We start from the raw sequence: 16,724 nt of genomic DNA on the forward strand, positions 1-16,724 counted from the left end.
GTTTATTAGAATTTCCTATGGTATCTTGTCTAAGGCCTTTGCAAAGTCCAGCAATATCACTATGAACCCATTACCTTTGTCCAACTCAGCTGTCACTATATTATAAAACATGAACAAGTTACTGAGGCATGACCTACCCTTTACAAAACCATGCTGTCCCCTTTACCATCCAATTTCCATCTATCCATTCCTTTATTTTGCTCTTGACTAGCTTCTCCAATACTTTGACAACTTCTGTTATACTGATCGTCGGTAATTTGCTACATCAGTCTTGGAGCCTTCTTTATGCAATGCAATTATTTTCTTCTCTTTCTGCTTCCTTAGGACTAACCCAGTGTTGATACTTAGATTAAACAATATGGTCACGAGCACTGACAATTTCCTCACTGCTTCACATAAAACTTGAACTGGTATACCATCAAATCCCATAGTTGTATTCACATTAAGGTTCTCTATAATATGCTATGCACCTTCATTTCATTTACCTCAGTTCCCATATAATAATTTAGATGATTTGGTTATTGAGATGGTTTGGAATGATTTGATTGAGATGGCAGGATTTGGAATGAGAGAGCCAAAGGCTCTCTCATTCCCACTATATCACCTCCTGGATGATATACTCTTGCAAAGTGTTCACTTAGTAGTTTTACTATTTCGACTGATTCAGTTACCTCTCTACCATCGGCATTCATTAAAATCATTCTGCCATATACAAACTTTCTTTTACTTGCAGCATATTGAAAGAACTGTTTGGGATTATCTTTAGCCTGAATTGCTAACTTCCTTTTATAATCTGCTTTTGCCTTTCTTACCACATTAGTTACCCTTCTGGCCTGTACCTTCTACTGTTCATGTGCCTGCAGGTCACCTTTCTCCTTAAATTCCCTCCACAATTGTTTCTTTTTTTTAGCAGCTCCAGCTTAATGATGATATTCATCCATTTAACTCCCACTTGATTTACTCTCCAGACTCTAGAGGTTGGGAGTTACATGTTCCACAATACTCAAGGAATAAGGAAATATTCCTTGAGTATTATAATTAATATGGTTATATAAAAATTTACAAATTTAGATGATCAGATTAAGCTTTTCTTGGTTATTACTAGTTGGATGCATAAATATATTTCATATAATTTGCTTAAAAATCTGCATATATAAAGTATTCACCTGGTATTCCCATCTCCTTCTCAAAAGATATATAAATCACAGTTTGTTATGTGCCTGTGTCCTGTTGAAGATAAATGTACTTTTCCAACACATGATCAAATTATTAAGTGAAGTGATTTTGATGTATTTCTTTAAATAGTTCCTTTTTTTTGTTTAATAAAGTATCAACACTTCTGATTATCTCATCTTTATTAGGTTTATGAAGTTTATATATCCAATATGGAACATCTGTTTGTGTGTGCGCGTTCGCATGCGTTGCTCCTTGATTACTGTTCCACATTGTGCAAAGTATATACACACGTTTTTGATAATCATTATTTCTCTCCTAGATTGCTTAAAGTTATGGACAGAATGTTCAGTTTAGAAAACATTCACAAGATGATCAGAAATGGTGCACAAGAAGAGTGAATACCGGCAGAATTTTCAGTGGTCGTCACCCCAACAACGACAGCAGATCTTTGAAGAAAATTTCAAGTTTCGTACACTACAAAAGCTCAAAGAATTTCGCCATGAACCTTTTGAGTGGGATGGCTGGGACTGCACCTGTTCTGATGAAGAGTGTCAATGTCAGCTTTATTCACAAAAGGAGCCTGCTGGTTCAGCTGTGCCATATGAGGGCAAGTTATACGATATATAGTTTTTTGCTTGCACAGAAAATTTGTTTCTAAATGTATGATTCTTCTGAATAATGCCAGTGATTGACTGGCCACATGGATAAAATGTATCAAAAATACATGTTTCGTATCCATATTATTTCGATAATATCCAAAGATCATATTGACTTCAATAGGCACTTCACATCTATGTAATTATAAATCTATATACATGTCAAGGCTGGTATGGTGGTTAAGTAACATTAAGAATCTATTGGTAACCTTACCAATATATATGTGTAATAAAAGTAATATTTATATAGTTATGCATTGGTTTCATGCTTGCAATTTATGTAAAATTGATGCTATGAGCTTAAAAATTAAGGGAAAAAATTTTCCAATAATATCTTGCAGATTTGTAGGTATTACTTTAAACTAAATCTTGCAACAAACAAGTTAGTGTCAGCAAATAATTTAGATTATGCACGAGTCATGTTAATTGTTCAATCCCAAAGTTATTTGGCTGTTGACTGAATATTATGTCAGTTCTAAGTCTGCATTGCAGACTTAGAACTGACATAATATTCAGTCTTTATAACATACAGAATCCTGTTTAAAATCAAACTATTATATAACATGAAAATGACATCAAGGACAGTTGTTTATTGCTTAAATCAGATTTTGATTTGGATTACTATACATTCACTGAATTAAGTGTTCATCCATCTTGTGTTTTATTTCTTTAAACAGACTTGTTTGGTTCAATATAAATTTCATTAAATTAAAACTATTCACCTGTCTTTGAGTCTCCCCCCCCAATGTATAAGATGCCCAGGACAAATATACTAGCCACTTTGATATCTTGCATGCTCAGTTCCCAGGATGGTTATGTATAAGAATCAAGAGAGTATTAAGTGATACAAGAAGAGGAATTAAGGGATGGATCAGGTAGGAATGTTGCAAAAATATATAGTGGTATGCTTGCTAAAGAGTGCAGAGCAGTTTACAAAGCAACTGTCACCAAAAAAGAATAGTGGTTCAGTATTGAGCCAATTTTACTGCCTCAGATTAACTTGCCTCTTACAGTAGTGAGTAGCATGTACCTGAGCATAAGATTATTTTGAGTACATTCAGATTATGTCCAGGATCATTGATAGCTGGATCAAAATCCAGGTATCAAAATGGATACCTGAGTTCCAGAACTCAATGAAAGTAGTAAGCAAATGCTTAAGTTGGAATGAGGATCAAAATGAGGAAGGAATACTATTTCAGTAGATGAACAATCTTCCTAAAAGATATTAGCATCTCACATTGGTCTTAGCAGTGAAACACTGAATTAGAAACATGTACAAGCTGTAATTTTTTTAGTCTGAACCTCAACCCCAGCTCAGTGTTTTATGATATATAATAACAGAATTAGATTATAACTTTTTGTATCTCACCCAAAATAATTTGGAATCTTTGTAGAATAGTACAAGTATAGATATGGACATATAAATGCTATGTGAGACTGAAGAAAGGTAAAGCAAGAATTGAAACAGTAATAAATGAAATCACATAATAGGCAATTCTGGATACTTTTGACTGCTGGGCCAAGGATCTAAAGGTGAGTCTGACAGATATCTAGCAGTTTATACATCTATAAAACTGGGATAGTTCTTTAAAGCAGAGACAACTTCAACAATTGTTTTTTATTTATATTTCATAGTTTTTCCTCTCTCTCAGTGGTTTCTGTGATGTATCCATAGCAAGGTCAGTGAAACCCGAGTAGTCAAGAGTGTAGAACAAGATTTTCCAAGATTATGTTAGCTGTCCTGCTACTCTGGCTATAATAACCCAGGTTACAAACCGCAGGACACTTGTTAACCTCAAGATAATTTTAGTGGCAGCTAATTTTCTTGTAGTCTGAACTTTCTCCCTCCGTTGTTTAGATCAGGGATTGCTGTAGTTAATCTTCGAAGGAATGGCAAGAAAGATATTTGCACCATTAGCTAAAGTTTTTAAAATGCTATATTGCTGTGAAGTATGGCTGACTTCCTGTTGACATTGAAAGCTAAGGATCCAATTGATGTCTGAGGTATCCAATAAAGGACAGACATTTTCATTTTTTTTGTTATGGATGTTGGCTGTTCAGATTTACTTAAAAAAAAGTATTTCATGTTGAGGTTTTAGAGCTAGATAGAAAACATTGTCCACATAACATTAACATTGTGTGTGTAGGACAGCATGGATTTTAGTAAACAATGAGTAGAGATAAAAAGTTGGATTTTTCGAAGCTTATTCTGCTGACAGACAGAAAGGGAATCCAATTAGTATTCTTAAACCCCATAGTTGGATTGGATGCTCAGATCTTAAGTATAGGCATTTGGCAATAACTGTGTGCTGAACTGATACAGATCTATCCTGTGCACAGATGCAGTGCTGAACATGTTAAATGAAGCTTTGCAGTCTACATAATAATCAAACTGTTATATATACAATTTGTTTTCTCTAAAAAGTGGTAGGTGTTATCTATGTTCAGGTGGCAAAAAAGATTGTGTTTATTTTCTAATGATTGTGGATGTGCAGGCATTTTTTTTCCATGGGCTCTGTTTGAAATGTGTAATGGCACCTGTGAGACATACATATTTGCATAATACAATATATGCCACAGTGATTAATTTATTATTAACATTCACATTTGATGAATGTCTAAAAAAAGATATTGCTCATGATATTTGTTTCTCCAAAATAAATTTGATTCTAGGATGTAAATTATTAATTTCATATACAAAGGATAATAGTTCTGCTCCGTGTCATTCGAAATAGTGTAAACATCATCTACATACCACACCCCAAAGAGAAGATTTGAAACTTCATATTCTTTTTTTAAGATGTTCTAAATAAAAAATAACCAGAAGTGATCATAAATTTGAGTAAGTCTAAGTAGAGTATAGTTGTAAATGTTATAATTCTCTTTCTGTATGTTGATGATAGCAGTGGTTTTTAATGTGGTTAAAAAGTCTAATCCTGATAATCTTTCAAAATGAAAAAATATAATTTTGGTACAAAATTTTTATATATTGGTATATAGTATAATTTTTTTTTTTTAACAAATGTTTGTTACTCATTAGAAATAAAGGTACATTTTTAGAATTCATAAAGTTAGTTACCTGTTCCACCTCAATGAAAAAGACAGTCATCATCTGAATGGCAGTTGCAGTTATTATTATATAATTGCAACTGCCATTATTATAAAATAAACTGTGCATTCTGCTGAGTCATTCAGAACAGAGTTGGTCCTTCGGGTAGAATTTGCTGCTTTCCATCATGAAGAACACAAATCTTATATCCAGTCCTCTAAACCCTGAGCAATATTGCTTAGCCAATCTCAACTAAGAACAGAGTTCTTTGTGTAGGCCATGCTCTTACACAACAGTAGAGTCCTTATGAAATGTTTATGTAAATAGCTGAAAGACCACTTTTACATCTGAATTTGAGCAGATATGATGGCTTTCAGTTATTCCCTCTCTTGGAAATATTGTATGAATTCTCTGTTAATTCCTAATTTTTTATTTTCTTATAGATATATATTTTAAAAAATTAATTAGAAATTTTACCAACCAGTTGTCTTACTTAAGCTATAAAGTCACTTTTTTTAAAAGTGACTTTATAGCTTTGTATTATAATTACATTCCATTACTCATTGTACTGATGCCTTTTGATAGTAAGGTAAAAATTACATGTCATTAAAACAGTTTTCATATAAGTTGTTTTCCCATCTCAAATTATTTGCAATACTGATTCCTTACAGTGGTTATGAGTTTTTTTCAAAAGAGTTAAAAAAAATTAATCTAAGATATACAAATGAGTGAATCAATTGAAGAATCATAAACATGCGGAATATTAAAACAGGCAGCATTTGTAAACATAGGCAGAAAGAGGAGATGGGTAACTAAGATGTTAGGCAATGAGGATATTTCTAGGATTTATGTATCAATTCATATTTATCAACCAGATCATATGAAGATAAAATAGAATACAACAGAAAGAAAGCCATAGCTAAAATAGTGATGAAAAGACAGAAAACTGGAATAATTTCGTATCTAATTTAGAGAGGTCTTTAAAAAAAATTCAGACCCATAAGGTATGAACTTTTAAATAATATGAATGAATAAATAAATGAGAATTTAAGAATTAATGTGACTGATAAAGCTACATGGGTACATTATTTTTAGGATTTACGGTCACATAGTATGGAAGAATTACAAATGCTACAAGGCAAAAATAATCTAGTAGAACACATTTCTAAAAGGGAATTGAATGATACATAACTTTAAAAACAAAACATCACCTGGATAGTTTGGTATTGGCATGGAATTGTTCAAATATACTGATGAAACTCTTAAATGAAGACTCAGATTTCCTGAATGAAATATGAGATGGAGAAGATCCACCAGAATCATTCTTGGCAGAAAGCCATAGTCACTCTAATATATTTAAAAAAAAAGGGGGGGGAATGAAAATTATTAAGGAGTAAGTCTCCTCAGTAGTAGTTGCAAAATATATGTAAAAATTACAAAAAAGCAAATGAGTCATTACAGTAAGTTAGATGAGGAACAAAATGGATTCCATAAGGGTAGATCCTATGTTACTTTATTGTTACTTTCTTTGAAATTAACAATTGAAGAGAACAAAAATTCAGTAGGCCAATTAATGGTAGAAATCTTCCTAACTGGATGAAGGATTACTGCTATATTAATTCTGAGATCTTAATTCTTCATCAACCAAATTGTAGTTTAGAATTTTCAATTTTTAGAAAAGAAACACATACTGATTGTTATATCAATGCTACTTCGCATCATCATCTTGGTCAAAAAGTTGGAACCGTTAAGACATTACATCACACTCATAACATATGTTCAACTGATGACCTCTTACACTAAAAATTGAATTATATCAAATCTGCTTTTATGAAAAATGGCTTTAAGGAATTCTTAATCAAGAAAGATTTTAACAGCTTTAAGCCACCAGTCTCTAGATCCATTGAAGAAATCACTCAGATTGCACATTAAAGGAATTTCCATATTGTTAAAGTTCTGAAACCTCTTAATATAGCAGTATCCTTTTATGTGCACATATCCAGAAAATGAAAAATAATCTGTTTAATTTCATATATTATAAATGATAGCTGGAAAATGTCAAACAATTTTCAGTGTTGGATTGATGTAGTGCACTAATTACAGTGTGTTAAGGGAATGCTGTATGGGATACAGATGGCAACATGAAATTTTAGAAGAATTAGCAGAAAAAAGGAGAACTCATTTAACGAAGTACAGAATAGTTTGGACTGATTAGCAGAGGCATAACCTGAGTGAAGTCTAAAAATATTTTTTTTTTTGTCCAAATTAAATCTGTGGTCTAAACCAGTGCTTCCCAAACTTCTGCATGTCAGGGCCCCCTTTGGAAAAATTAAAATATTTCACGGCCCCCCCTCAAAAAAAATCGTAATATAGACATATATTATTATAATATTTATTGTATTTATATTCAATACAAAACATACACACAGCGAATGTTGCAAAAATCAAATGCAAATATTACATTTTTAGCATCTTACATACACATTTGACATGGCACATTATCTCATATTTTTATATAGATTAGATGTATTGTTATTGTACATTTGCAGTACAAGCACATGAAACGTAAAACGATTAGTAATAAAGAAAGAATTAAAAATATAAAAGAAGTTTAATAATTTAATGTGATGGATGTGTTTTAATACTGCTACACAAAAAAGTCAATATCTTGTGAAATATTTGAAACTGCAATTCTTAGAATCTGCTTTGAAATGAAACTTATATGAATAAGCATATATTTACTAATATTCATTACATGCCGAAATACGCAGGAAGCAAAATTTGTGAACCCACACCTATGTGTGATTTTTTTTTCCATTAAAATATAAAAAATAAATAATAAAAATTAAATACATTTCTTTTAAGATGAAAAAAAAATCTACTTAGTCTTAAAACATTTTCGATTTGTTTTCATTATTTCACGGTCCCCCTCAACAAAACCTATGATCCCCAATGGGGCTGTGGTCTAAACTACAGCCCTGACTTGGCTCATGAAGATCTCTACACGATCTAGAGGGAGGGAGGGAGGGAGGGAGAGAGAGAGAGAGAGAGAGATCAATTCTAATTTAATTTCACAACTTCGTATTCTTTTATTTTCAGATTATCAGCTTCTTTTTTCCAGGCAGAAAAGATGAGAAAGTTCAGGCTTTAATATGAGAATAGTATAATGTTTAATTAAATGGCATATCTAATCAGTCTCCAATAAAGAATGGAACATGTACTTTTTAAAGCCAAAAGTGGGCATTCTCAGATGACAATCTGATTGCTGCTTTATGTAAAATTATTCCATTAGTAATTTATATTGTCATATAGTTTTATAAATAATCGCTCAAGTTTCTTATAAGAAATTTGATTTTCTTTAACTGCATTTCTTTCTATAACAGAAGTTTAAATTTTATTTGCAGATCATCAGTTCACTTCTCCTGAAAGACAAGCTGAGAAAGGTGTACAGACTCCTGAATTACCTTCACCTGATAAATCTACCCAAACAGAAGTACCAGATATGAAAGATACATACAGTCATTTGAAAGAAGATTTTACACAGACAGATTTGATACAAAGTAGTATGTTTATGCTGTTTTCATTAATTAAAAGAATTTTAAGTTAGTTTCAAAAATGTTACTCTTTGTTCATAAAGAGGCAAGATTTGTTGTAGTTTTAAAATTATGGTTGATGCTACTAAGGCTGTGAAACAAGTTGCTTATATTTTAATTGTGTGTCCTCTGGCTAGTTAATTTGTTTTGCAGAATAAAACTGTCAATCACCTCCGGCTGAAAACCCCCTCATTAATTGCATCCCAGATGGATTTGAATCTCGTCTTTCCAACCAAAGGATATTGTTAATACCAGCTGAACTCTGGAGGTTCTATGAAATATGGTGAGAGTGAATGTAGTAAGACAGTTTTAAGGTATAAAAGAGAAGGATGGCTGTGAGATGGAACATAAGGAAAAGGCAGACAGTGGAACAGCAAAAAGGACAAATAATAGCGATAGTGAAGATAGATGCTAAAATGAATGAGTTTAAATTTTTCAGGAAATGACAACATATTAATTAAAAAACTTTAATCAATACCTTCCAATATTTCGGCAATGTTACATTGCCATCTTCTGGGAACATAAAACTATGCTATGTGAATGCAGGCACAAACAGCGAGCAAATGAGGCTGAAGAATGCAATTGGCATTGGTCCTAGAGTCCTAAAGATGCCCCCCACCCTAGCAGGCTGAATTGGATTGTCTTGGCTGTTGGACTGATGTTCTAAGGCTGCAAGGTTCCCAAATTTGGGACAGTCAGGACAGTCACATGCACCCAAATTTGTTGAGATTTGAGAAGTTTTTAGAGCAGAGGCTGATTCCAGGAACAGTTTTTAATATTTATATTTGCTAGAGTGTAGTATAGTTCGCCCACCGATTAGAGATCCCTCGGCATTTCTGTGTATGTCAGAAAAAGGAGAATCCATTCTAATAATAGGGTAATCAATCTGTGTTCTGGGATGAGTTTGTTTATTATTACAGGTCAGAAAATTTAGCTTTTCTTATAAGAACATTGCTGTTTTTAAAGTGTAACTATTTTGCTTGTATAACAGTTGGAAAAATGTACGTAGAGTATTAACAAAATTAAAAAAGGTATATCGTAAAACAAATATTTAACTAAGTTTATTTATTAAGAAAGTTTTCTATAAACTAAAAATAATTATACAGAAAAACAGAAATTTTTCAAATGAACTTAGCTATTCTAAACTTACAGTTGAGAGAACTGAGACACTTTGATGTCCTAAACTGATTAATTATTTATGACTTGTTGTGACTCTTTTAACAAACCCATTCAAAAAAAAAATGTTGGAAAAAAATACCATTATCAAATCCTTTTAATCTTCAGAGTCATCTGAATCGGTGTCCGAATCGCCATCACTTTCACTTAAACTGAAGACCAAAGGTTCACATAATTCTTCGATAATTCTGTCTCTGTCCCAATACATATTTTCTAATGAGGTGACATGAGAGCAATATTTTCCCCAGTTTTGAACTATAATACTTTCAATTGCCTATTCTGAAAGTTTAAAAAGTTTCAACATGTCAATATCCCAAGTTACGTTGCGATGGTGAATGAAACTTTTCACTTCTGCCCAAACATACTCAATAGCATTAATATCGCAATGATATGGTGGTAGCCTCAAAGCTAGAAATCCATGCTCTTTGAGCATTGTGTTGAAATTAAATAATTTAGTTGTGGGCAAGTTTCTTTTGACCAAATTAAGGAATTCAATTTTTCGCATATCTGGGGAATGAGAAATGTTATTTGCAGAGAGCTAATCCATAAGAACTTGCTTCTTATTAGACCAATTTGGAACTTTGTTTAATCGAATAGCGTGATATGAAGGGTTATCAATTATAACAACAGCATTTTTATGAAGGTTTGGAATCAGTTTTTCTTCTGCCCACTTTTCAAAGATCGTAGAATTCATTTGCCCATGGTAATCTCCAGTAGTTGAATTGGCTTTGAATGGTAAGTTTGAATTCGGTAAAAAAACCCATTTTTCCACCTGCACACAAAATTACGGATCCATCATACAAATTAATAATAAAAAAATAATGCAAAAAAGCGACAACAAAAATCAAGCTAGTACGGCGACAGACAAGAAAGCACGTGATTTCGCATGTTGGCGACCAATTTGTACGTCCTTTGTTTCTTTCTCCCCTTCAGCATGAATCGACTATTCTTGGCAAAATGCCAAGGAGAGACCTACAAACGGTAAGCAAACTATAAAGTGGTTTTCTTGCAGAGTATTCAGTGATGGGTATCTAGTGCATGGTCTGCAAATCCTGAGCGGCTGTATTGGTGAAACTGGATGTAGTCTTTGTGTTCCGATATCCTCCCTGTTTGGCCATAGTAGGAGTAAGGCCCACCAATATGGCAAATTAAAACTGAAGATTTCAAGACAACTGAATCGTTTGGACCTTCTTAAAACACTGCCAGGATAATAAGTTGATCCCGAACTGTGTAAAATCGAAACACCATTTCACGTCAACAAATGCTCTCCGCATTTATAACCACACTATCTTTTCCCTACTATGAACAGATTGCTGCCACTCGCATTCTCCTGGCCGACACAAATGTGGCTATTTGTACATTAGAGGAAGAACGTGCCGCTACGCTGAACAACAACCTTTGGATGATCCTCTCAGACATCTCTCATGCTTCAGCAGAGAAAGAATTTAGTAAAATACGATGTCGGCACATTAAAAAGTTTGAAAGTCTAAAAAAAAACTCTGCCTCTGAACCTCAAATACCTTTCTTCCATTACCCGGAAGCCTAAAGCACTCAGTGCACTTGTATGTGACTACAACTTCACCGTAGCACTGAAAACAATACCATCTGAAGAAATAATGATACAAGTAGAACATGGTATCTGCAACCTTCCTATCCATATTGCTAATGATATCAGACTGGATGTAGCCGGAATTCTTACCAAAGCTAAACCACCAAAAACCAACCTATCTAAAGAACTAAAAGCCTCTACTAGAAATGAAGAACAGCAAAATAGTAATCACCAAAGCAGATAAGGAAAATGCCACTGTGATTCTCAACCTAACAGACTACACAGATAAGCTTTCAACTTTATTGTTAGATCGTTCTACCTACCTTCCCGTTGAATATGATCCCACCAGCTCCCAAATCAGAACACTCCAAAAGCTCCTTAAGAAGGTTACTTCTTGGCCTGAGGAAGTGACTAGCAGACTAAACCTTTCAACTCTAGATAGACATACCCCCCCCTCAAATACATGGACTACCAAAAATCCATAAGCAGAATGTGCCATTACGACCCATTGTGGATGGCATTGATTCCCTCAGATACAAATTAGCCAAAGTGCTCTCACATTATGCTGGCAACACACCATCACACTTTAAAAACTCAGCCCACTTTAAAGCCAGTATAGAGAACCTCTAACTCCAACACGCTGGCATAATGGTCAGTTTTGATGTCTCCTCCTTATTCACAAATGTCTCACTCAAAGATACCTTAGATCTCATCCAAGCCAAATTTTCTCCCAATATCTCAGCCCTATTTCAGTTCACTGTGAACTCAGGCTATTTCGTTTGGCAGGGAAAATTCTACAAACAGATAGAAGGTACAGCCATGGGCTCTCCACTCTCTCTCCACCCTTGGCAAACTTCTATATGGAGACATTTGAAGAAAAAGCCTCACAAAAACCCATTGTCTGGCTATGCTATGTCGATGATGTGTTCGCTATTTGGCCACATAGCTTAGACACACTCCACAACTTCTTAACACACACTTAAACAATCAACCTCCCAGCATCCAGTTCACCTTGGAAAAAGAAAACAATAACAGTCTCCCTTTTCTAGACACTCTGATAACACACCAGCCTGATGGATCCCTGGCCCTCTCAGTTTACAGAAAACCGACCCATACAGGTAGATACATTCACAAGCATCCCCCCCCCCTTACAACAATATGAGATTATAAAAACCGTATATAACAGGGCTAAATTAATCTTTTCAGAGACAATGCCCTAACTACTGAACTTAACCATATCCTATGGTTAAGTTCACTAGTTAGCTACAACCTCAAAAAAATCCAGAAAATATTAAAACCAGTTACCCCCCCCCCCCCACTTCTTAACAGAGATTATGCTAAATCTATCACTATTCCATATATCCAGGGCATGTCTGAAAAGCTCACAAAAATCCTAAAAAAATATGACCTGACTACCAGTTACAGACCACGTAAGAAATTGGCATCCTTTATCTGCTCCACCAAAGACCAGCCACTTCCCCTAGACTTACCTGGAGTATACCAGGTCCCTTGCAGCTGTAAACTGTCCTGTTATGGCCAAACAGGCAGGACAGCTAATATCAGGATATATGAACACAAAGACTACATCCAGTTGCACCAATACAACTACTCAGGACTTGCAGAGACCATGCACTAGATACACACCATAGAATACTCTGGAAGAAAGTCACTTTACTACACCATAGCAAATATAAATATGAAAGAAAGATTGTTCCTGGAATCAACCTCAGCTCTAAAAAACTTCCCAAATCTCAACAAATTTGGGTGCATAAGACTGACCCAAATTTGGGAAGCTTGCATCCTTAGAACATCAACCCATCAGCCAAGACAACCCAATTTAGCCCGTTAGGGGCATCTTTAGAACTCGAGGACCAATGCCAGTTGCCTTCTTCAGCCTCATTTGCTTGTTGTTAGTGCCTGCATGCACATATCATAGTTTTATGTTCCCAGAAGATGGCAATGTAACATTGCTGAAATATTGGCAGGTATTGATTCAAGTTTTTTAATTAATATTTTAGTATACATTGCCATTTCCTGAAAAATTTAAAGTCATGTGTAACCAACATATAAGTTTATCTACAAGAATTAAAATGAATGAGGTAAAGCGTATTAGTGCAGACAGATGTTAGAAGCAAATTTAATAAGTAAATTAAGGCCAGTGCAGAGTAGAATAGGCCAGCTGTAAAGGAGATACACTGTTGGAAGTGGATGGCTGCAGAAAAACCAGAAGCTGATGCTAGTGGAAAATTGTAAGGAGATAGAGTAGTAAAGGCAGGATGGATAATAAGTACAATGCTGTTTGGAGATTCCCACTGTGTTGGATGCAAAAGATCAGTTATCTATGGTGTGTTTTTGAGGAAGGAAGGTGGAAAATTATAATTGAGGATATCAGGAGGAAAGAAATAGGGAAACTGTGTTGATTTTCCCATAAGTGTAAATGACATAGCATGGAATTTCAACATGTTATTAAAACTGTAATACAGAAATGTGTGAAAGGTGGAGATACAAGTGTAGTGCCAAGGTATGATAGTATGCTCATTGCTTGAGATGGAAGCCTATGGTGCAATAGGTAAATTAGAATTATTTTACAGTTCTGAATATTTAAATTAATACAATAGCATGAGGTGAATAACAAAGTGAGAGATAAAGCTTCATAGATGACTTTAACAGGAGCAACAAAATTAGATGCTGTGTGGATAATGTGGAACAGAATTGTAAAAAGATGTGAGAGATTAAATCAGGAGCAGTTATGCCTACATAAAAATGGCAGGAATGTTAAGTACAAAGGGGATGGTTTATATCCATAATTGTTCCAGATGATCCCATAAGCTACTCATGTCTAAGTGTTTATGTAGTTTGAAAAAGTTATCAAATTCCTGATATATACCCTCAGTGGGGGGGGGGGGTACAGTATATTACAATAGTACTACATGAAAAAGTTCAATCACTAACTTATCAACAATTCTTCTCCAAATTAATCTGTTACAACTATCGGATCTTATATTTCTCTTGTAAGGCACATCTCATGCACATCATCATCAGTCCACCTGGTCTTGTTGCAAGTCTTTTTGCTGCCATTCTGGCAAAAGCAGGACTTGTTTTGCTCTAGTAATGTTTTCTGAATGCTAACATTATCATTTCCCCCTCCCCAATCCTTAATTTTTAATATGATATTGCCAGTGATGCCATCAATTCACTCTCCTAATCTTCCTCAAAACTATCTGTGGTCTCAATTCTTGGATCATTGTTATTTTTATTTAACTCTCAGATCCATAAGCGAAAAACAGTTTGAACACTGCCTTGTATACAGTTGATTTAGTGTTTTGATTAACTTCTCTCTCTTATTTCATATAAATTTATTCAGTTGGCTCCCTATCATACCAGCTTTGCCAATTCTTTTGTCTGTTTCTATATCTGATTTGCCATCTTCAGTAAAAATTGTCCCTAAATAGATGAAATGTTTATTCTATAGGTTCCCCACTCTGGATGTAGTTGATGTTTTCTATATTTCTCCTTGTTTTCATTGTCTTTTTATTGCTGATTTTCATACTAAATTTATTACAGTAGTTATTCGGTTTACTCAGGGAATCCTGCAGACTTGTACTGGATTTATTTAGGAGTATAACATCATCTGCATCAAGTAAAGATTAACTTCTCCAGTTTTGATATCAGATTTAATACCCCTTTCCTTCATAGATGAATAACAGTAGAGATAATGTGCACCCTTGTTTCGCACTGGATTTAACATCCAACTATCTTTCTGTACTTCCTTCAATTCCAACTGCTGACTTACAACTCAAATGTAGACTATGTATCCCACATTTGCACCATGTAAATGTGGGATACCTCTTGACACCTCTACAAACTTAAACATGAATCCTTGTTATATTTTCATGATTTCTCAACAGTTTGTCTTGAAGTGTAAATGTGTTCCTAACTACCTCTATTTGGCTTAAATCCAGTTCTTTTTTCTCATAGCTTTCCTTTATATATATATATATATATATATATATATATATCATGTTTATTATCTTTGAATCCTTTAATAGTATTCTTTCCTCTATTTCTTGAACTTTTTTTCAGTGACATCTGAAATATTTTATCTTCTTCCTGATATTTATTTTCTATGTTCTTACCAAAGTTTCCCCATGATTTTTGTTTAGCTAGTTTTACACAGCTCTTCATTTTCTCACATTTTTCTTTGTATTCTGTCAGAGCACAGGATAACTTACTTGCCAGGAACTTTTGATATGCTTTCTTCTTTTCTTTGACTGCCTCTAACTTCCTGAGATCACATCATTCCAATATTTCTGTCCTTGCAGACAATCTCATCACATGCCTCTCTGGCTTAATCAGTCAACATTTTCTTCAGGATTTGCCTGAATCTCCAAGGTTTGGTTCTCGTTTTCAGATCATTTTTTTCCGAATAATGTTTGTGTACAATTCACCTTTGAATAGCTGCTCAACTTAGATTCATTTTAAAATTCACTTTCTACATCATGGGTACTCACGTCCCACGACGAATATTTTTGCGGCCCAGCCAAACATTTGCCAATGAAAGCGATTACTACATATAGCAGTTTTGCATGCATTTCCTTTACACGCAGGCAAACTATTTCTATCAGCCGATTATATACCTACTATCACGTGCCGGTGCCACATCTAGTTGTCAGTCTTGTTTGAACTGACTTGTTTGGTGTGCGTAACAGGATATATTTTGCTTTCGGTGAACAAGAAAAATAAGCTTATTTACGTTACGTTTATTAATTTGTGCAGTTATTTAGTGTCTGGTAAGTTGATGTTCAAGAAAAAATACCAGTTTTTATTAAAATATACTATTATTTTATGTTAACGATTATTAATTTTTATCAGTCCTTTGTATTCAGCATGTCTCTATTGAAGCCAAGTGATAGTAATAAACGAAAAATTGCTGACGAACATCGAAATTTCCAAGAAAAGTGGGAATTGGAGTATTTTTGCTGTGAAGTAAAAAATAAAATAATCTGATTAATATGTAATAATGTTATCAGTGTACCAAAGTTATACAACATTAATAGTCACTATGAACAACATAAATCAAAATATGATAATTACGAGGGATTAATGAGACAAGAAAAGTTGAAAGAGCTCAAGTTGGGACTGAAAAAACAACAGCTCATGTTTACTAAAGTATCACCAGAAAGTGAAGCAGCAGTGCATGCAAGCTACGTCTTGTCGAAGTTGAATGCTAAACACTCGAAACCTTTTACTGAAGGTGATTTCATTAAGGAATGTCTAATTAAAGTTGCAGAAATTATTTGTCCTGAAAATATGAAGGCTTTTCAAACAATCTCTTTGTCTCGAAATACAATTGCAGAAAGAATTACTGAGTTGACCGACAATTGAATTGTTAAAATCAAAGCAAAATCATCTAGTTCGATGCTTTTTCTATTGCCTGTGATGAGAGTACAGACATTGGGGGCATAGCTCAATTAGCTGTTTCCTCGTGTTTGCAACACGGATTTCAACATTTTTGAGGAATTGTT

At 34.1% G+C, this 16,724-nt stretch overlaps 1 protein-coding gene across 2 annotated transcripts in view; it reads left to right on the forward strand.

Annotated features, from left to right (window-relative positions):
* Nucleotides 1-16,724, forward strand: part of LOC150102670 (uncharacterized) — a 62,579-nt gene that overhangs the window by 12,532 nt on the left and 33,323 nt on the right. The window contains exons 2-3 of one of the 2 annotated variants that reach the window (XM_090399044.1): nucleotides 1,496-1,783; nucleotides 8,286-8,444. In XM_090399044.1, coding sequence (XP_090255170.1) covers nucleotides 1,555-1,783; nucleotides 8,286-8,444 — 388 coding nt within the window. In that variant the 5' untranslated portion in view covers nucleotides 1,496-1,554. The remainder of the gene's footprint in view (nucleotides 1-1,495; nucleotides 1,784-8,285; nucleotides 8,445-16,724) is intronic. The other variant, XM_090399045.1, reaches the window with a different exon arrangement.

This window comes from Typopeltis vanoorti, chromosome 10 (genome assembly GCF_054136105.1).
Source record: "Typopeltis vanoorti isolate ZY-2024b chromosome 10, IOZ_Tvanoo_1.0, whole genome shotgun sequence".
Taxonomy (NCBI): domain Eukaryota; kingdom Metazoa; phylum Arthropoda; class Arachnida; order Uropygi; family Thelyphonidae; genus Typopeltis; species Typopeltis vanoorti.